This window comes from Zalophus californianus, chromosome 11, assembly GCF_009762305.2.
Source record: "Zalophus californianus isolate mZalCal1 chromosome 11, mZalCal1.pri.v2, whole genome shotgun sequence".
NCBI classification, from domain to species: Eukaryota; Metazoa; Chordata; class Mammalia; order Carnivora; family Otariidae; genus Zalophus; species Zalophus californianus.
In genome coordinates, this window is record NC_045605.1 from 31,799,011 (window position 1) to 31,822,043 (window position 23,033).

Here is a 23,033-nt window from a genome sequence, read left to right on the forward strand (position 1 = left end):
GGTACGTAATTTTTGCCATTTTGTTCATTGTTTTGTGGTTTGTTTTATAGTTCTCTTCTGTTCCGTTCTTCTTTTCTTGTGGTTTGATGGCTTTCTTTAGTGTCATGCTTGGATTCCTTTCTTTTTTGTGTATTTTATCATAGGCTTTCTATTTGTAAGGTTACCATTGGTTTCAGATATAACATCTTATGTGTAGAGCAGTCTACACTAAGTTGGTAGTCACTTAAGTTTTAACACATTCTATAAGCACTAAATTTTACTTTCTCATCCACATTTTACATATATGATGCCATATATTATGTGCCTTTGTATATCCCTTGACTGATTTTTAGAGATATAACTGATTTTACTACTTTTGTGGTTTTAGCTTCATATTCGCTTTACAAGTCATCAAGTTACCACCTTTACTGTATGTTTGCTTTTACTGTGAAATTTTTTTCTTTCATAATTTCCTTACTTCTAGCTATGACCTTTTCTTCCCACTCAAATAATTTCCTTCAACATTTCTTTTAAGTCTGGTTTAGTGGTGATGCATTTCTTTGACTTTTGTTTGCCTGGGAAACATTTTATCTCTTCTTCAATTCTGTATTATAGCCTACCAGGTAGAATGTTCTTGGTAGTAGGCTTTTCTCTTTCACTACTTTGAGGACATCATGTCATTCCCTTCTGGCTTACAAAGTTTCTATTGGAAAATCAGCTTATACCTGTATGGGGTTTCCCTGGTATGTAACTGTTTTCTTTTCTCTTGCTGCTTTGAAAAAGTTTTGCTTTATCATTACTTTTTGCCATTTTAATTGTTATCTATCTTGATATGGACTTCTTTGGGTTCATCTTGTTAGGGGCTCTCTGTTCTTCCTGGACTTGGATGTCTGTTATCTTGCTCAGATTACGGAAGTTTTCAGCTATTATTTCTTCAAGTAACTTTTCTGTCTCTTCTTTCTCTCATTTCTCTCTGGGATCCTTATAATGCAAATATTTTTACTCCTGGTGATGCTGCTGGGTTCCCTTAACCTCTTTTCATTTTTTATTCTTTTTTCTCTTTCCCATTAAGCTTGATTGCTTTCCGTTACATTGTCTTCCACATTGCTGATCTGTTATTCTGCATCCTCTAATCTGTTACGGATTTCCTCCAGTATATTATTTCAGTTATTGAATTCTTCATCTCTGACTGGTTCTTTTTGTACTTTCCATCTCTTTACTGAAGACCTAACAAATGATCCACGCTTTTCTCAAGTCCAGTGGGTATCTTTATGACTATTACTTTGAATTATTTATCCGACATTGGTTATTTTCATTTCATTTAGGTTTTTTGCTGTAATTTTGTCTTGTTCCTTCATTTGAGAGAGATTTTTCTGTCTCTTCATTTTGCCTGACTCTGTGTTTGTTTACATGTATTTGGTAGGTCAGGCATATTTCCTGGTATTCAAAGTAGTGACCTTGTGAAGAAGAGATCCTGCGGTACCCTGTAGCACAATCCCCCCTGGTCACCAGAACTGGGTGTTCCAGGGCTGCCCCCTGTGTGTGCTGTGTGTACCTACTGTTGTGGCTGATCTGCAGTTGATTCCAGCCCAGCCAGCTGCAATTATCCAGTTTGCCTGCTGGGCACACTGACAGGGTTTGGTCCCCACAATTTTGAGGGTCTTGTCTGAGGTGACCGTGAGCTCATTGGTGGATGGGGCCAGCATTCAGACCAAATGTCTTCAGTTAACCACTCTACCACAATTTCGGGTGCATGAAGGTTAAGGCTTGCTCCCTGCACAGGCAGCTAAGAGACTGGCTGCTGGAACTGTGGGCATGATAATGTATGAAGTTCTTTCCCCTCCAACCCCCACCTTCCCATAGCCAGAGACACTTTGGAGGGATACCTGCTGAGGTAGTGGGTCCACAAGAGAACATCATTGTTGGGCATACAGTTTTAGCAAGGTAAATGAGTGTTTGTATTAGTTCCCACAGGAATGGGCATTAAGCCCACTGATTTTTAAAGCTCTTGAAGTTAAGCCATGCTAGTATTGAAAGCTCGGTGTTATATGGACTTATCTTCCCATTGCAGGTGCCCAGTGCTGGGAGTGCCTGGTGTGGGGTCTGATCCCCTTGCTTATCCATGCTTATGATGTCCCTCCCTTTTGTGGTTAATCCCACCAAAGGTTCAGTCCCCAGCTGTGTCTCCACCCCTCCTAGGCTCTTCAGTGTGCCCTTGTCTCCACAAATAACTGTGGAAAGTCTGTTCTGCAGTCTTCAGGTCATTTTCAGAGTTAGTTGAATAGATGTAGCTATTATCTAGTATGCCTATGGGACAAAGTGAGCTCAAGATCCTCCTACTCCATCATCTTACACTATTCTGGGCTAGCTCTCAACACATTCCCAAAAGAATGAAACTCAAAAGAAGATTCAACATTTACTGAAAACTATGTTTTAAGGAATGTAGTCTGTAGCATTAGCTTTTGGGAGACAGTCCTGTCAGAATATTTACCAATACTCACTTTAGTCTCTACTGAAAGCCATTTGTCTTTTCATACATATTGCTGCAAAGTTCCATAATCTTCCATTAGATACTGGTGTAAATATTCACACCACACCAACCCAGGAAATGCTGGTATAATTAATTCTTTAATCCAAGTCTGAGACCTAACGTTTACTTATTCAATTTCATTTTATTAGATTGATGCTAAAACCTACAATGCTATAATTCTAAAACTTAAGAAAAACAACAGTCTGCTAGAAGATTTAGTTGATATGTATTTACATGATCTTTTCTTTTTTTCCTTTATAGGTCGAAAGTTTAAAAAGTTCAATAAAGTCAGAGTTATGAGAGCACTGGATGCTGTTGCTCTCCCGCAGCCTGTGGGCATTCCAAATGAAAGCCAAGCCCTAAGCCAAAGAATTTCTTTTTCACCAAGTCAAGATATACAGTTGATCCCCCCATTGATTAACCTACTAATGAGCATTGAACCAGATGTGATCTATGCAGGACATGACAACACCAAACCTGATACCTCCAGTTCTTTGCTGACGAGTCTTAATCAACTAGGCGAGAGACAACTTCTTTCAGTAGTCAAGTGGTCTAAATCGTTGCCAGGTAATAATAATTTGTATATAGTAGCATAGAATGAAAATTTTACCATATTTCTTGTACTAGTAGATTGTTAAAGCTGCACAGTAAATTAAATATTGTGTAAACAGCATGTTATAGTATGCATTTCAGCAATTCAAAATAACTTATCCAAGATCTTAAATAATCTGTTACTTGTCTAGGACCCTACTGTGTGCTATGGAAATACAAAAGTCATAGATAACACTTTGAGTCTTGATGATTCAAGAATTACATGCATGAAACAGTTAAGGAACAGGATAAGTTTATGTGTTTAAGCACAGATGTTACAGTAGTTCAGAGAAAAACAAATTGACTGTCTTCTTAAAAATCTCTCCTTTATTCTAAGTGCTAATTTAATTTAGCACTTTAATTTAGCACAACCAATTTAACTCAAATGGTTGAAAATAAAACCGCAAATGGTTGAAAAACTGTATCTATTCATATAATATATCAAAATAGTATTCAGAGTATAGTGGGGTGTTTAAAATTAATTAAGTCATATAATTCATAAACATATAAATAATTCATAAAATAATTTGGACATAAGGAAATGAACTTTCTTCCAGTTACTATTTTCTCTAATTTATAGTCAGACAAAGTGGATAACAGTGAGAATCTGGCTTGTACCATCATGAAAGGATTTAAGTCACTTTACTTATAAACTAGTTTTACTTCCTCAGCACAACTCCATACAAGGATGCAGTTTTTACTTGGCTAAATCTGAGACTGCAGAGCCAGGAGAATATATGGGTAGCCATTGTTTGTGGAGGCATTAATCCCATAATTAGAAATAGAGCATTTTTTAAAATTATATTCTCTTCACACCAAAAATATCCTTATCACTTTTTAAAAACAGTTGATTTTTCCAGTATCTGATCAAGAATTAAACATATTATGCCATTTTAGTCTACAGGTAAATTCAATCGCCTTTTTTAAAGAATTTTTTTCTCAATTTGCCTTAATATATTTCTGTTATTATTTTACCTGAAAGGTTTGAAATTCAATGGGTGACTTGTTCTTCAAAATTCAAGGTTATGTGAAAGAGAAAGAAAAATAGATTCCTGTTGAATCTTTTAAAAAAACACGTTGAGAAAAAATTAATAACATTCACTAAGTAATTTTATAGAAAAATCCAAATACCCAGGTTCTTATTAGTTCCATTGTTGCTGAAAGTCTTGGGCAGGTAATTTTTTTTCCATTAAAGAATTTCTGAATTTTTAAAACTTACTGAATAAAGTCATTATCACCTTTGATAGATCTTTATTAAATTGAGATATTATGATAAGATTGAACTTTTTCTTTTTAAAAATAGGAGTATTTAAATATATGTTTAACTTTTCTCAGTTTTTATATTATTTAGAAAAGTTGCTTCCTTTGATAGACATAGTTTATATTTTTAGCATTTTGCAAGTTCTTTACTGTTTAAAAAGATTCTACTATCAGTTGGCAAAGTTAGAAAATAAACAGTTATAGCTTAAAAGATAATTTATTCACTTTGGGTAAAAGCTAAGTGAACATTTTAAGTTGAAACATTTACCTGTGAAGATTTTTCATCTTCATATTCTCAAAAAGAGTGAGAGGAAATTATTACACTGAGTTTAACAACAACTTTTTAATCTTGCAAAAATGTAATTTGTAATAAGTAAAAAAGAATGATGGCATCCACCAGTATTATAGGTACCATTTTCATTAACTATTACAATGAGAAGCTTATTTGATGATTTAGATTAGCAAATGATTGTGTGGCCCATGATCTTTATTTTTTATTTATTTTTATTACATTATATTAGTTACCATACAGTACATCATTAATTTTTGATGTAGTGTTCCGTGATTCATTATTGTATATAACACCCAGTGCTCCATGCAGTATGTGTCCTCCTTAATACCCATCACCGGGCTACCCATCCCCCACCCCACTCCCCTCTAAAACCCTCAGTTTGTTTCTTGGAGTCATAGTTTCTCATGGTTCGTCTCCCCCTCCGATTTCTCCCCCCTCATTTTTCCCTTCCTTCTCCTAATGTCCTCCATGCTATACCTTATGTTGCACAAATAAGTGAAACCATATGATAATTGACTTTCTCTGCTTGACTTATTTCACTTAGCATAATCTCCTCCAGTCCCATCCATGTTGATGCAAAAGTTGGATATTCATCTTTTCTGTTGGCTGAGTAATATTTCATTGTATATATGGACCACATCTTCTTTATCCACTCATCTACTGAAGGGCATCTCAGCTCTTTCCACAGTTTGGCTATTGTGGACATTGCTGCTATGAACATTGGGGTGCATAGGGCCCTTCATTTCACTACATCTGTGTCTTTGGGATAAATACCCAGTAGTGCAATTGCTGGGCCATAAGGTAGCTCTATATTTAAATTTTTGAGGAAACTCCACACTGTTATCCAAAGTGTACCAACTTGCATACCCACCAACAGTGTAAGAGGGTTCCCCTTTCGCCACAACCTTTCCAACATGTGTTGTTTCTTGCCTTGTCAATTGTTGCCATTCTAATTGGTGTAAGGCGGTATCTCAATGTGGTTTTGATTTGAATTTCCCTGATGGCTAATGATGATGAACATTTTTTCATGTGTCTGTGAGCCATTTATACGTCTCCTTTGGAGAAGTGTCTGTTCATGTTTTCTGCCCATTTTTTGACTGGACGATTTGTTTTTCGGGTCTTGAGTTTGAGAAGTTCTTTATAGATCTTGGATACCAGCCCTTGTCTGCAGTGTCATTTACAAATATTTTCTCCCATTCCGGTTGCCTCTTTGTTTTGTTGACTGTTTCCTTTGCTGTGCAGAAGCTTTTTATCTTGATGAAGTCCCAAAAGTTCATTTTCACTTTTGAGAGAAGTTGCTGTGGCTGATGTCCAAGAGGTTACTGCCTATGTCCTCCTCTAGGATTTTGATGGATTCCTGTCTCACATTGAGGTCTTTCATCCATTTTGAGTTTATCTTTGGGAATGGTGTAAGAGAATGCTTGAGTTTCATTCTTCTGTATATAACTGTCCAATTTTCCCAGCACCACTTATTGAAGAGATTGTCTTTTTTCCATTGCATATTTTTTTTCCTGCTTTGTCGAAGATTATTTGACCATAGAGTTGAGGGTCCATATCTGGGCTCTCTATTCTGTTCCATTGGTCTTTGTGTCTGTTTTATGCCAATACTATGCTGTCTTGGTGATCACAGCTTTGTAATATAGCTTGAAATCAGGCAACGTGATGCCCCCAGCTTTGTTTTTCTTTTTCAACATTTCCTTGGCTATTCGGGGTCTTTTCTGATTCCATACAAATTTTAGGATTGTTTGTTCTGGCACTTTGAAAAATGCCATTGGTATTTTGATCAGGAAGACATTTAAAGTATAGATTGCTCTGGGCAGCATAGACATTTTAACAATGTTTATTCTTCTGATCCATGAGCATGGAAATGTTTTTCCATCTTTTTGTGTCTTCTTCAAATTCTTTCATAAGTGATCTGTAGTTCCTAGCGTATAGATCCTTTACCTCTTTGGTTAGGTTTATTCCAAGATATCTTATGTTTTTTGGTGCTATTGTAGTTGGAATTGATTCTCTAATTTCTCTTTCTACCATTACATTGTTAGTGTATAAGAAAGCAATTGATATCTGTGCATTGATTTTGTATCCTGCCACATTACTGAATTGCTGTTTGAGTTCTACTAATTTGGGGTGGGGGCTTTTTGATTTTTCACATTAATTATCATGTCATCTGCAAAGAGAGAGAGTTTGACTCCTTCTTTGCAAATTGAATATATTTTATTTCTTTTTGTTGTCTGATTGCTGTTGCTAGGACTTCTAGTACTATGTTGAACAATAGTGGCGAGAGTGGGCATCCTTGTCATGCTCCTGATCTTAAGGGAAAGTCTCTCAGCTTTTCTCCATTGAGAGTGATATTCGCTGTGGGTTTTCATAAATTGATTTAATGAACTTGAGGAATGTTCCCTCTATCCTTATACTCTGAAGAGTTTTAATCAGGAAAGGATGCTGTATTTTGTCAAATGCTTTTGCTGCATCAATTGAGAGGACCATATGGTTCTTCACTCTCCTCTTATTAATGTGTTGAATCACATTGATTGATTTGCAAATGTTGAACCACCCTTGCATCCCAGGGGTAAATCCCACTTGGCCATGCTGGATGATACATTTAATGTACTGTTGTATCCTATTAGCCAGGATTTTGGAGAATTTTGGCATCCATATTCATCAGGGATATCAGTCTGAAATTCTCCTTTTTCATAGGGTCTTTGCTTGGTTTGGGGATCAAGGTAATGCTGGCCTCAATGAATGACTCTGAAAGCTTTCTTTCTGTTTCTTTTTTTGAAACAGCTTCAGGAGAATAGCTATTATTTCTTCTTTGAATGTTTGGTAGACTTCCCCAGGGAATCCATCAGGCCCTGGACTCTTGTTTTTTGGGAAGTTTTTGATCACTGCTTCAATCTCGTTATGGGTTATTGGCCTATTCAGGTTGTCAATTTCTTCCTGTTTCAGTCTTGGTAGTTTATACGTTTCCAGAAGGCATCCATTTCTTCCAGGTTGCTTAATTTATTGGCATATAGTTGTTAATAATAATTTCTAATGATTGTTTCTATTTCCTTGGTGTTAGTCCTGATCTCTCCCCTTTCATTCATAATTTTATTAATCTGGGTCCTTTCTCTTTTCTTTTGGATAAGTCTGGCTAGTGGTTTATCGATCTTATTAATTATTTCAAAGAGCCAGCTTCTAGTTTCTTTGATCTGATCTGCTGTGTTTCTGGTTTCCAATTCATTAATCTCCACTCTAATTTTAATTATTTCTCTTCTAATACATGGCTTAGGCATCATTTGTTGCTTTTTCTCTGGTTCTTTAAGGTGTAAAATTAGTTGGCAAATTCAGGATATTTCTATTTTTTTGAGTGAGCCTTGGATGGCTATGTATTTCTCCCTTAGGGCTGCCTTTGCAGTATCCCATAGGTTTGGACCAATGTGTTTTCATTCTCACTGGTTTCCATGAATTGTTTAAGTTCTTTTGATTTCCTGGTTGACCATTCTTGAGAAGAGTGGTCTTTAGCTTCCAAGTGTTTGAATTTCTGCCAAATTTTTTTCTTGTGATTGAGTTCCAGTTTTAAAGCATTGTGGTCTGAGAATATCCAAGGAATAATCTGTCTTTTGATATTGGTTGAGACCCGATTTGTGACCCAGTATGTGGTGTATTCTGGAGAAAGTTCCATGTGTGCTCTAGTAGAATGAGTATTCTGTTGTTTTAGGGTGGAATGTTCTGTATATATCTATAAGATCCATCTGGTCCAATGTGTCATTCAAAGCTCTTGTTTCTTTGTTGATTTTCTGCTTAGATGATCTGTCCATTGCTGAGAGTGGAGTGTTAAGTTCTCCTACTATAAACGTATTATTATCAATATGTCTCTTTATTTTGGTAAACAGTTGGTTTATGTAGTTGGCTGCTCCCATGTTGGGGGCATAGATATTTACAGTTGTTAGATGTTCTTGTTGAATAGACCCTTTAAGAATGATGTAGTGTCCTTCTATGTTTCTAACTACAGGTTTTAGCTGAAAATCTAATTTGTCTGATATGAGAATTTCTCCAGCTTTCTTTTGATGTCCGTTGGCATGAAAGATGGATCTCTATCCCTTCACTTTCAGTCTGGATGCATTTTTAGGTTCAAAATGAGTCTCTTGTAGACAGCATATGGATGGGTCCTGTCTTTTTATCCATATGCAAACCTGTGCTGTTTTATGGGAGCATTTAGGCCATTCACATTGAGAGTGATTATTGAAAGTTATGAATTTATTGTCATCATGTTGCCTGTGAAGTCCATGTTTCTATAGATTGTCTTTGTAAATTTCTCTTCTATATCACTCTTGACATCTTCCCCCTTTTATAGAACCCCCCTTAATATTTCTTTCAGGGCCGGCTTAGTGGTCACATATTCTTTCAGTTTCTGTCAGTCTTGGAAGCTCTGCATCTCTCCATCCATTCTAAATGACAGCCTTTCCAGATAAAGTATTCTTGGCTGCATGTTCTTCTCGTTTAGTACTCTGAATATGTCTTGCCAGCCCTTTCTGGCTTGCCAGGTCTCTGTGGATAGGTCTGACGTTATTCTGATATTCCTCCCTCTGTACGTAGGAATCTCTTCCTCCTAACTGCCCTTAAGTTGTTTTCCTTGGTTCTAAAATTTGTGAGTTTTACTATTACATGCCAGAGCGTTGTTCTGTTCTTCATCTTGAGATGGGTTCTCTCTGCTTCTAGGACACGAATACTTGTTTTATTCCCCAGAGTAAGGAAGTTCTCAGCTATGATTTGCTCAAATATATCTTCTAGACCTCTCTCTCTATCCACCCCTTCAGGGATCCCAATAATTTTGACATTGGAATGTTTTATGATGTCACTTATTTCTCTAATTCTATTGTCATGGATTTTAAGCTGTTTGTTCCAGGCCTGCCCTGTTTCCTTCTTTTCTATCAGTTTGTCTTCTCGATCACTAATTTGTTCTTCTGCCTCGTTTACCCTAGCTGTTAGAGAATCTAATTTACACTGCATCTCATTTATAGCATTTTTAAGTTTGGCCTGGTTAGCCTTCACTTCTGCCCTTAGAGAATCTATGTTGCTGTTAATGTTTTTCTCCAGCCTAGCTTTTGTCTTCGTAACTGTTACCCTGAAGTCTATTTCTGACATCTTGCTTATATCGATATCCATTAGGTCTGCAGGAGAGGCTCTTGTCTATGGGTCTTTTCTTTGTTGGGAGCTCCTCCTTCTAGTCATTCTATTGAGTTGTGGTTGAGGGGATGTACAGTTGAAAATATCAACCACAACTCAGGCCAGGTGCATCCTGGGAAAGTTTGGAGCAATCGAAAGCCACCACTGAAAAAAACCCAGCCAAAATGAAACCCAAGAATAAGATTTATAAAGTATAAAAATAAAAACAAACAAAACCCACAAAAAAAAAATGACAAAAAGGGGGGGTGCAGGGAAGGTAGCTATAATCCCTTTATGTGGGCGAGGTAGAGTGTTTCACCTCTTCCTGGGTGTATTTTGTTCTCTTTGTTAGAGAACAGTACTTCTCAGAGATACAGGGAAATTAAAACTGGTATATATATATATATAAAGGTAGTATTGAATAGGGAAAAAAGGACTACATTGAAGCTTATATCTATATATATAAAAAAAAGTGTGTGAAAAAGTTCAAGTTAAAGCCCATTATCTTTCAAGCTATATTTGCATGTTCTGCATACTGCATGAATGATGAAAATGGTCAATGAACCAGAGTGACTATATTGAATTCTTTGAAAGGACTCATACATGAAAGTAAAGTCAAACCTTTCAGTTGACTTTAAACCAGAATACAGTTTTTACTCACTTGATTCACTCAGTAAGTGTCTATTGAATATCTTCTGTGTGCATGACCTAACAAACAGTAGTGTTAGAAAAGCCAGAAGTGTGGGCTCACAGTGTGAGCACATTTTGGTGCAACATATCTTAGCATTTGGGCTTCAATTTTGCACAAAGAGGAAACTTATTTCATCCATTCACTTATATGTTACTTGGTCTGTGAAAGATATTTCGGTAAATGAGGCCTATTAAGTCAGGATGTCAGTTTACTTGTTTATATTTTTAAAAAATGCTGCTAGTAAAACATGTTGACAGGTCAATACAATAGGAAAGTGTATTTTGGAAGTCAGATTAAGATCAGATGCAAAATAATAATCATAACAATGGTGATGGTATACCTGAGGGCTCCAAGTTATATATCTACAGTTCCCTGAGAGGATGCTTGTTGCCTGGTCAGGGCCTTCTCATTTTTTCTTTGACTATGCTCTTCTATCATCTTGGGCCCACTATAGTAATTGCAGCTTATCTGACATCTCATGATATTTTAGAGATATCGTTGCTCCTACATAAGGGAGACTTGCAAGATGCTTTAGCCTCATGATAGCACATTTAAAATGCTGTCTTAGGATACACTGCATCCAACATATTGTATCTATCATGTGAATTATTTTACATTGACTTTTAGCTGTAAGCTCAGTGTGTAAATATTTTCCTATTTGGAGCTTGAAATGACACAACATTTACAAAATTAAAAAAAAAAAATGAACAAGACAAAGGTCAGGAGAATGGAGGACCCATGAGAGGATCAGACCCACTAGGCACCCTCAGCACTGGAGACACGCACTGGGAAGATGAATCCTCATAACATCTAGTTTAGGGCTTAACTTGGCAAGCTTTGAAAATCAGTTGGGCCTAACTCTGGGTATATTAAAAATCATTGGGCTTAGCTCTGGGAGGGTCAAAGGGCCATAAGAAACTGACCTCCTCTCCTTAAAGACCTAGCATAATAAATAACCCAACCAACCAAACTCAGCATAGAGTAGCAGTTTGAATAGTGCCTGAGGTATATGTGGAGAGTAATTTACTAATCTTAGAACATGGGCTAGAGAGACATGATCTACAGGAGATTTCCTCAGGAACAAAAGTGCTGGCAGACACTATCTCTTTTTCCCTCCCTCAGCCTAGATTGCTAGACACTTGTGGATACCAGCAGGAATACCATTTATCTTGCTAGCACCATGTACCCCAAACATGTTCCCCTGCAGACTCACCCCATCCATCTTGCCCACTTCAGCAAGCATGCCTCAAAAGGAGCTCCTGCCCTGACACACTGTGCAAGTAGCCCCAGCAGGGACTGACACCACTCCAAAGTGTCTCCTGCCCTGCAGATTGTGGGAAATAACCCCACACACCAACACATGCACAGTTTCAGCACTGAGCATTTTAGCTGGCCACACAGCCTGCAGCTGTGACAGACACATGGGTGGAAAAAATGTGGTCTGACTGCCAGCTCCAACCACCAAGAAAATCTGCTCAGGGGGCCACAAATAGAGAGCACTCTGATGATTGGTGTGCACATAACTGCAGAACACAGAGTGCAGACAGCTAGCCTGACTACTGACATTGCCCACCAAAAAGCTCATTGTTAGACACACCCCACAAAAGCACAGGGACCAAACCCTGTCCTATGAAACCACAGCAGGTAAAGCCAGTCATTGCAGCTTACTGAAAGCTCAGTCAGCAAGTGGCTCAGCCACAACAGTAGTGTTTACACAGCCCATATCCAGGAGACACCCCTGGAGCACATGGTTCTGATGAACAGGGACACTGACTACCAGGCACTTCAAGACCTCTTCTTCACAAGGCCACTACTTTTAATACCAAGAGATACAGCTGGCCATCCTAATACATATAAACAGAGTTAGACAAAATGAGGCAGAGGGATATATCCCAAATGAAAGAACTGGACAAAATCACAGCAAAAGAACTAAAGGAAATGGAAGTAAGTATTATGCCTGATAAAGAATTCGGTGATATCGTAAAGGTATTCAGTGGACCTGAAATAAGAGTGGAGGATCTCAGTGTGACCTACAATAGAGAGATAGAAAATATAAAAAGAACCAGAGATGAAGAATTCAGTAACTGAAATAAAAATTACACTAGAGAGAGTCAACAAAATATTAGGCAATGTAGAAGAACAAATCAGCATCTGGAAGACAGATTTCAGAAAACAAGCTGAACTACAAAAAGAAAAATGACTAATAAAAAATAAAAAGTAGTTAAGGGAACTCAGTGACATCATTAAGTGTAGTAACATTCCTATTAATCCAGAAGGAGAAAACAGAGAGAAGGGGAAAGAAAACTTATTTGAAGAAATAATAGTAAATTGACCAGTATGGTGGTTAAAGCACAAGAGCAATAAAATTAATTATATCTACAAGAATTAGTCTATGGATTCACAAAATAAAAGAGTGTAAAATATGACATGGTATACAGAAAATGGAGAAGGGAGTAAAAATGTAGGACATGAATGTGTTCAAACTTAAGTGACCATCAAGTTAATATAGACTGGAGTACACATAAGATGTTATATGTGAAACCAATGGTAACCACAAATTAAAAACCTATAATAGATACACACACAAAAAAGAAAGGAACCCAAGCATAACATTAAAGAAAGCCATCAAATCCTAAGGAAGGGGGCAAGAGTAGAAGAAAGGAAGAGAGAAGAACAAAAACAACCAGAAAACAAGTAACAAAATGGCAGTAAGTACATACTTATCAATAATTACTTTAAATGCAAATGGACTAAATAATCAAAAGACATAGGGTGACTGGTTAAAAAAAGACCCATCTGTATGCTGTCTACAGAGGCACTTCAGACATAAAGACACATGAAGATTGAAAGTTAAGGGATTAAAAAGCATTTACCATGAAAATGGAAACAAACAAAAAACTAGGGTAGGAAATAAATTTTAACAGACATAAAGGGAGAGATCGACAATAATACAATAATAATAATAATGACTTTAGACACCCTATTTACATCAATGGATCAGTCATCCAGACAGATGATCAACAAAGAAGCAATGGCTTTGAGTGACACATTAGTCCAGATGGACCTAACAAATATATACATAATATTTCATCAAAAAACAGCAGAATACTCATTCTTTCAAGTGTATATGTGGGACATTCTGTGATAAATCACATTAGGTCACAATACCATTCTCAATATTCAAGAAAATTGAAATATAATATGTTGCATCTTCCCACCACAACAGTATGAAACTAGAAATCAACTATCAGAAATTATGTGGAAAGAACACAAATATATGGAGGCTAAACAACATGATACTAAAAAATGAATGGAATAAACAAGAAATCAAAGAAGAAATTGAAAAAAAAAAAAACAAAAACAGGGAAAAGGGGCACCTGGGTGGCTCAGTCAGTTGAGTGTCTGCCTTCGGGTCAGGTCATGATCCCAGGGTCCTGGGATAGAGCCTGGTGTAGGGCTCCCTACTCAGTGGGAAGCCTGCTTCCCCCTCTCCCTCTGCCTGCCACTCCCCCTGCTTGTGCTCTCTGTCTCTCTCTTCTTCTCTCTCTCTCGGTATTTCTCTCTAAACATGGAGTAAAAGAAATTGAAAGCAACTGTGCAAATTCTTTGGGACACAGCCAAAACATTTCTAAGAGGGAAGTTTATAGCAATACAGACCTGCTTGAAGAAACCAGAAAAATCTCACACCTTGCACCTAAAAGAGATAGCAAAAGAACAAAGCTCAAAGCTAGTAAAAGGAAGAAAATAATAAACGTTTTGGCAGAAATAAATGAAATAGAGACTAAAAAATAATACAATGATACCAGGAGTTTGTTCTTTTGAAAATAAGCAAAATTGATCATCTCGAGCCATATTTACCAAGAAAGAAGAGGACTCAAATAAATAAAATCAGAAGTGAAAGAGGATAAATAACAACCAACACCACAGAAATGAAAGGACTATAAAAGAATATTATGAAAACTTACATGCCAGCAGCATACTGGACAACCTAGAAGAAATGAATAAACTCCTAGAAACATATAACTTTACAAAACTGAATCAGGAAGAAATAGAAAATTTGAACGGACCAATTACTAGTAAGGAAATTGAATTAGTAATCAAAAAACTCTCAACAAACAAAAGTCCAGAACAAGACAGCTTCACTGGTAAATTCTACCTAGTATTTTAAAAAGAGTTAATACCTTTTTGTTTTCAAATTATTCCAAAAACTAAAGGGGAAGAAAAACTTCCAAATTCATTCTACAAGACGAGCATTACTTTGATAAAGGGAAATTTGTTGCATTTCTATACATCAATAATGAAGTAGCAGAAAGAGAAATTAAGAAAACATCCCCATTTACAGTTGCACCAAAAAGAATAAAATATCTGTGAATAAACATAACCAAAGAAGGTGACAGACCTGTACTCTGAAAACTATAAAATACCAGTGAAGGAAATTGAAGACGGCACAAACAAATGAAAAGATATTCCATGCTCCTGGATTGGATGAGTTAATATTGTTAAAATGTCCAAATCACCCAAAGCAACCTACAGATTTAATGCCATCCCTATCAAAATGCCAACAGCATTTTCCACAGAACTAGAATAAACTGTCCTAAAATTTTTATGGAACCACAGACAAACCCAAAGATGGCCAAAGCCATCTTGAGAACGAAGAACAAAGCTGAAGGTTTCACAATCCCAGACTTTAAGAAATATTACAAAGTTGTAGCGATCCAAACAATCTAAGCAGTATGGTACTGCCATGGAATCATACATACAGATCAAAGGAACAGAATAGAAACCCCAGAAGTAAACCCAGAACTATATGGTCAATTAACCTTCAACAAAAGAGGAAAGAATATGTAATTGGAAAAATACAGTCTCTTCAACAAATGGTGTTGGGAAAACTAGATAGCAACATGCAAAAGAATGAAACAGGACCTCTTTCTAACATCATACACAAAAATAAACTCAAAATGGATTAGGACCTAAATGTGAGACCTGAATCCAAAAAAATCTTAGAAGAGAGCACAGTCAGTAATTTCTCTGACATCAACCATAAAAACATCTTTCTAGATAGGTCTCCTGAGGCATGAGAAACTAAAGCACAAATAAACTATTGGGAATACATCAAAATAAAAAGCTTCTGCACAGCAAAGGAAACAACCAACAAAACTAAAAGACATCCTACTGAATGGGAGGAGCTATTTCCAAATGACATATCTGATAAAGTGTTAGTATCCAAAATATATAAAGGATTTATATAACTCAACACCAAAACAAAACAAAACAAAACAAAAACCAAATAGCCCAATTTAAAAATGAGCAGAAGACATGAACAGACATTTTTTCAAAGAAGATATCCAGATGCTAACAGACACATGAAAAGATGCTCAACATTAGTCATCATCAGGGAAATACAAATCAAACCACAATGAGATATCACTTCACATCTGTCAAAATGGCTAGAATCAAAAAGACAATAAATAACAAATGTTGGCAAAGATATGGAGAAAAAGGAACCCTCACACATTATTTGTGGGAATGTAAATTGGTGCAATCACTATGGGAAATCATATGGAATTTCCTCAAAAAGTTCAAAAAAGAACTATCATATGATCCAGTAATGACACTTATGGGTATTTGCCCAAAGAATACAAAAAACAATTTCAAAAGGATGTATACACCTCTATGTTTATTGCAGCATTATTTACAATAGCCAAATTATGGAAGCAGCCCAAATGTCCATTGATAGATGAATGGATAAAGAAGATACAGTGTGTGTGTGTGTGTGTGTGTGTGTGTGTATGTGTGTGTGTGTACACAGTGTTTCTCAAACACTATTTTGGTGACTATTGGCATCCCCGGGGTTTCATCACCCAACTATTAAGAAGCCACTGATAATAAATTTATGTTAGGGAGAGTAGTCAAAGGAAACTTAGAGGCATAAGTTATGGGTTGATCAAGGAGGATCTTGAAAGTCAGGGAAGGCTTTGGAAATTAAATTATTAAGTACTTATTCTCAACTCACTTTCACTTTGTAATATTATTTATCCTTTTTATCAGTATATTATAGCAGAATTTACATGACAGAGAGGTTTGAGGGAAATATTTCCTTTTTATAAATTTTGTCCTGATTCTTCTGTTTATTTTGTGAAAAAAACTCTAAGGGTCAATGCTTTAACATTTTTCAACATTGCGTTTTTGAAATATTTTACTTCTTCATCTTAGTTAGCCAGACTACTTGCAATCAACAGTATTAGAAGACTGGAACAGTCTTTTGCCTTGTTTTTGCCTTTGAAGCATGCCAAAATATCTTTTGAGTCAGGGACAGCCACTGCATATGTGACAAAGGATTTTTTCCTTCATCCCAAATAAAATGAATAAATCAAATTACTTCCCCCCAAAAAAGTGATGGGAAATAAGTGAAATTAGCCTATGAGTAAGGTCAAGCTTTGATGATACTGTTATGAAGCCTTCAAAAATGATTTTTCTAGCATCCTATTCCACTGAAATTACTATTGCCAATGTCAAAAAAAAATTTTTTTTAATCGAGTCTAACGAATACTTTCAACCCTTAACGTGTTTTGCATGCCTTTGGGGCCACTAACAAAGTACCGTTTCTTGCTGATACTCTTACTTTGGCATTTACCATTTCCCTTCAGGTAGATATGTTTCTCTCAATTTACACATTTTGTTTCCTTTATGGATTTGTTTTTCCATTCACATCATAAAGTTGGCATTTCCTGCATTCCATCTTTTACTCCAGTAGTTTCTAATTCTACACAGACTAGATGAGCCCATTCACAGCCTTGTCTTCAAGTGCGCCTATATTCTGGTGACTCCTAAGTACATAGTATCAACCCCTCTAATGAACTTTTGAATCACGTATTTCAACTATTTATTACATATTTCTACCTGGATGAATTTCCAGGTCAACATGGCCTTCTACTCCATAAACCTAAAACCTTTTCCTTTATCTTGAAATGGTGCCTCAGATAGAATCTTGGGTATCATACTGCTCTCCCTTTTCTCCTTCACCGCCTGTCCAATTAGTTATCAAATTTTGTCAACTCTACTTATTAACTAGACGGTTCACTATATATGCTACTTCCACTGCTACTGCCCTGAGTTGAGGTCCTTGTCCTTGTTTCCTAGATTTCAGTTGTAGCTCTTTGACTAACCCTATTACCAATTTCACCCTACCACCAAGCAATCTCTGCCACCAGAATCATCTTTCTAAAAACAATTATAACCAATTATATCATTTCCTTTCCTTTTCATAACAAAGTCCAAACTTCTTAACCTTAACATCCAAGATTCTTCTGTGATTTGACTCCTGAATTTACAGTGTTATCTCTCATTCTTCCTCTTCAAGCAACTCTTAGTTTCAGTTCTCACAATGCTGTTTGCTTAGTATCCTGCCTTCATTTGCCCATATAGTTTCCCTACGTGAAGATCCTTCCCTTCTTCCACATTTTCCCCTGGCTGGTCCCTAACTAACCTTAGGATTCTAATTACCTGTCACTTCCCCTGAGGACGAGTTCCCTGGCCTTCCCAGACTGAGTCAAATGCCCCTTTGCTCTACCACATTACCTTTGCCTTTGTCAACCATACTATCACTCTGAGTTATGCTTATGTTCTCATTTTCTGTTTTACCAAACTGCAAGTGTTAAAGGCAGAAATATCTTTCTAGTCTTTATGCCTAGCTGCAACCAGAATGCTTCATCCAGAAGGGAAGCTTAAAGAGTATTTCTAGAAATTTAAATTATAGAATTGATAGAATTGATACAAAATGAACTGTGCTATCTTAAATCATTAGTCATCAAATCCTTATTCATAAAAAAATAATATATATGTTGGTGATTATACTTATTTTGCTGTAGCATTTTTGTGCTCCTCAAACTTCACTCATACTTTGTGTCAGAAGGTGCTGAGGTATTTAATGCTCCACCTTTGTTGTAGATTAAACGTTTCAGTACATGACAGTTTTTACAAAAGTACAACCTATATATTTTATCAAAACTCTGGAGGTAACAGAGGAGAACTTAGAAGGTTATAACATGCCATGTGTTACCATATACTTTTTTTTAAGCATTAAGGATTGAACAGCTTGTAACAGGGCTTTTGTCAGAAATTATCAGGCCAAGTCACTTAAAAGGAAAGGGTATTTTTCCTTACTACTTGTTAAACACAATTAAGGATCATCCATCACTTTCTATGTGAAGTTTTTCATTGATCATCATTGCAAATGTACTGACTTTACCTGATCATTATCATCAATGGGAATTTGAGCTCAGTGTTCCTGTCTTTGTTTCAGTATAAAGTAATGAATGATAGTACAGTTAATGGGAAAAAAATAACACTTTTGTACCAGGCATGTTCAAGTCAATTTAACAGTGTACATTTATCACAGATAAGCGCTCTAAAAGGTGGCTATTTTAAAAAGCTATTTTCTGAGTTGCTTTTCATTCTGTTAAATGGAAAATACACTTTCTGCTATAAATATTGGCAATTTCAAAAGTTTTAAGTTATTTCAGCAAAGATTTGCCTTTTATATTATAATCTACTAAAAATGTTCCTTTATTTTCATTTCTAGTAATCCCAGAATGCAAAAAGAAAAACAAACAACTCCCCCCCAAATAAAGTGTAGGGTAAAGTACACATAAACATGTAAATGTAAGTGGAATCTGTTTTCAAAAAAAAAGAACAAATGAATTAACTGTTATATTATGATGTAAACATTTTCAAATTAGAGATTAACATGAAACAAAGGCCTGGAGTGATTAAAAATATAGTAGGTCAAATATTTCAGTAGTATGAAATGCTTTCTTCAGAAAGTTATGAAATTGACTAAAAAAGGAATGAAGAATAAAAATATGTTCCTGAAGATGGTAGTGAACAATTGATTAATGTTTTAATACATCTGACTAATTGAACCTAACTTTCTATGAGCCTGTCATTATATATATATAAAATATATATTATGGAAATATATATATTTGTTGGTGTATAGCAAGTATATGTATGAAATACATATTCTGGAAAATGAAATATATATATGAATTCTTAGGTAGAACAGATGTTATTAAAATAGCTTGGTGTTCCCACCAAAACACTTGATTTTTATGTACTTTTAATAAAAGATTTCATCTACTATCATTGTTTCAGCTATATTCAAATGCAGATAATTTCCAAATTTATACTTATAGTTCATATATCTCTCCATATTTCTAATTCATTTGTCTAACTACTGTCTGGACATTCCAAAAGTCCTTTCAACATATCAAAACTTACAATTTTGTCTCTAGCCTATTTACCTCTTCTATTTTGTCTCAGTTATGCCATTGTCATCCACCATTCCTGCAAAAATACTGAAACATCTATTAGTCTCCTTCTTCCTCCTAACTACATATAATCAGTTGCCAAATCTCTTTGATTTTACCCTTTAAATATTTCTCTGAGGTACTCCCTACTCAGTACGCCTACCTGGTGACTTACTTCAGACTTTTATCATCTCTCACTTGGCCTTTGGCAGTAGCTCCAACATTTTTTCTGTAATTCCAGACTTAACTCCTTTGAATCCATCCTCTACATGCCTACCAAGAATCCCTCCAAAACACAAATAAGGCTATGTCATATTGTTGCTCCTTAATAGACATATCTGACCACAGCCTCCATATCCAGATTTACCTCTTTGCTTCTCCCTCCTTTAAGTTCATCTGTGCTGGGCTGTGATTTTCTGCAAAACAGGTAAAATGAGAATTGAAGAGAGGTGGAGAGAAGATTTTGACCATTTGAGTCAGTGCATTTGCCCTCTCCCTGTCATCTTCCTCTACCACCAACACCAGAGAAGCGCCTAAAAGAGGTTGTGAAGATATGAAAGACCAGAGGATTCACACACACACACACACACACACACACACACTCTCTAAACCTCTTAAACCACATGGGTGTTATATGCAACTAATGAATCATTGAACACTACAATAAAAACTAATGAGGTACTATATGTTGGCTAATTGATAAATAAATAAATAAATAAATGTCTGGAAAGGAAATAGAAAATAGTGAATGTCAATAAAAAATAAAATAAAATGAGACTGGATTAAGTTTCAAAAAGCAAAAGTAACCATAAAACTATGGAATCTACCTAAGACATAACTAAGGGATGTTAAATAAAAATAAAGCACAATTGAAAGCAGCAGTTTTATAAAATAAAATCAGTTTATTTTTAAATCCCAAAGACTTAAGATTCTTCAACACTCTGATTATACTCTGCTTGCATACAATCTCCTTGGGAGTTTTTCCTGACCTGCTTCCCAATTCCTGGTGTATTCCCTGTTAACCTTCTGTATCACTGTACTTATGTGCTTGTCTTTCCTGTTGACTTGTGAGTTTCTTTTAAGGGCATGAGTTGAGTCTTTCATCCTCTTAACCATTTTAACACAGTGCCTAGCGCACACGTGATTCTCAGTAAATGTGTGACTGATGGACTGTCAATTAGTGAATTCCCAGAAATGCTAACTCACAGTGACCAATTTTAATGACTTCAAAGTTGTTTCTTAATTTCTCACTCTATTATGTATTAATATTTCCTTATTTATAGTATAAAATACATTGAAATTGAAAACAATATATTACACTACTTACATCTATTTTCAAATTTCTATGTGTTTTCAACATTTTAACCCAAGTGATTTTGGGGATCATTTTATTTTTCTAAATTTGTTTTGTAGGTTTTCGAAATTTACATATTGATGACCAGATAACTCTCATCCAGTATTCTTGGATGAGCTTAATGGTGTTTGGACTAGGATGGAGATCTTATAAACATGTCAGTGGACAGATGCTATATTTTGCACCTGATCTAATACTAAATGAGTAAGTAGTAATTTGATTTTTGTTTGTATTATCACATAAGTGTATATGTAGGATAATCTTTAAAATTACATTTCAGTAGATGATTACATAGTTAGTATCCCAAATAATAGAATTTTCTTGAAATGCTTATCAGAATTATCTCAGGATATAGCTTGATATAACAAAATTAATAAAATTTATCATTATATCAGTAACTTGATATTTGGAGATTCCCCTTTTGTTTCAATATATAGTAGTCATGTCAAATCAATTTTTTTAAACTTCAAAAGTGTATCAAGAAATATACTTAAAGATAAAATGAAATTTTTAGTTTACCAAATTAAAATTTTATACCTTGGTTCTAATGAAAATAATTATTAAATTAAAAGTATTTTTGCTTGAAAGTATTAACTTACTTTCAAAAAGTAAAGATATTATCTCTCCTCCTAGAAGAAAAATCAGACAGTTCGGTTATTTTAAAAATTGAAAGATAAATATTTCAATTTCCTTGGTTATATTTAAATTACTATAATTAATTTTCTACATAGAACCTTAAACTGAATAAGAATCTTTTCATGGAAATATTTATACCATTCTAATGATGAATGCTGACTCAGAATTATATGCCATATTAAGTTACTTTTGTTTTTATAGTTAACAGATAATTTTCATATATTTTATTCCATTTTGCCCTTATAATCCCTTGAAATAGATAAGGAATCAGTGTCCTTCATTATACAGTTCAGGAAACAGGCTCAGAGGAATTGTATATCCTGCCAAAGAATCTGAGTGACAGTCAGGATCAATTTTAGCTCTTCTGAGTCAAAATCTAGTTTTCTTTTCACAATTTGTGTTAGCTGTATGTGACTACTGTGGATGTTGCAGAACAGCACATGGTTGAGAAAATACCTTTAAAATTTTTTCTTCAACCTTCAGAATTAGTGTTTGGCCTTGTCAGTTATTTAATCCTTTGTAATGTTCTCTTTGTCATCATACATTTCCCCCAGAATAGTTCATGGTATAACTCTTCTACACTGACTACTCTGAACTGAATACACTGAACTCTTCTACATTCTTCAGTTTCTGTGAACTGAATCCATTCTCCAATTGGATTACACACAAAATTTTGTATCTATTTTTTAACAGAAAAAAATCATCAGTAAATATATGATTTCCTGAGTGTTCCTCAGCTCCACATTCTCAACTCCTTAGGTTTTTAAATGTAATAATAAAAGTGAGAAACAACATTAATCTTGGTCAATATGTATTTAATATTATTTCTTACTTTAAAATTTCTTAACCTCAAAAATTCAGTATTTTGAACAAAATATTGAGTTTGTTTACAAAAAGACATTTTCTGTAATATGTAAATTAGCAAATCTCATTTTCTCAGATAAATTACACAAACTGGCTAAGACACTGTCTGTGTGTTTCTTTTTTCCTGTTGCTTTTTGTGTGTTGTGTGTGATACAAGACAGAGGATGAAAGAATCATCATTCTATTCATTATGCCTCACCATGTGGCAAATCCCACAGGAGTTTGTCAAGCTTCAAGTTAGCCAAGAAGAGTTCCTGTGTATGAAAGTATTGCTACTTCTTAATACAAGTGAGTGAGTACAGCAACTTTTAGGAGATGTTTATTTTCTTAATTTTTAATTCATTGGGAAAGCCTCAAATGGCAATATGATCATATGGTTA

General features: G+C 35.3%; 1 protein-coding gene across 2 annotated transcripts in view; it reads left to right on the forward strand.

The window, feature by feature from the left end:
• PGR (progesterone receptor) overlaps nucleotides 1-23,033 on the forward strand; it is a 110,493-nt gene that overhangs the window by 73,214 nt on the left and 14,246 nt on the right. The window contains exons 4-6 of one of the 2 annotated variants that reach the window (XM_027579913.1): nucleotides 2,771-3,076; nucleotides 21,213-21,357; nucleotides 22,811-22,941. In XM_027579913.1, the coding sequence (XP_027435714.1) occupies nucleotides 2,771-3,076; nucleotides 21,213-21,357; nucleotides 22,811-22,941 (582 nt within the window). The remainder of the gene's footprint in view (nucleotides 1-2,770; nucleotides 3,077-21,212; nucleotides 21,358-22,810; nucleotides 22,942-23,033) is intronic. The other variant, XM_027579914.1, reaches the window with a different exon arrangement.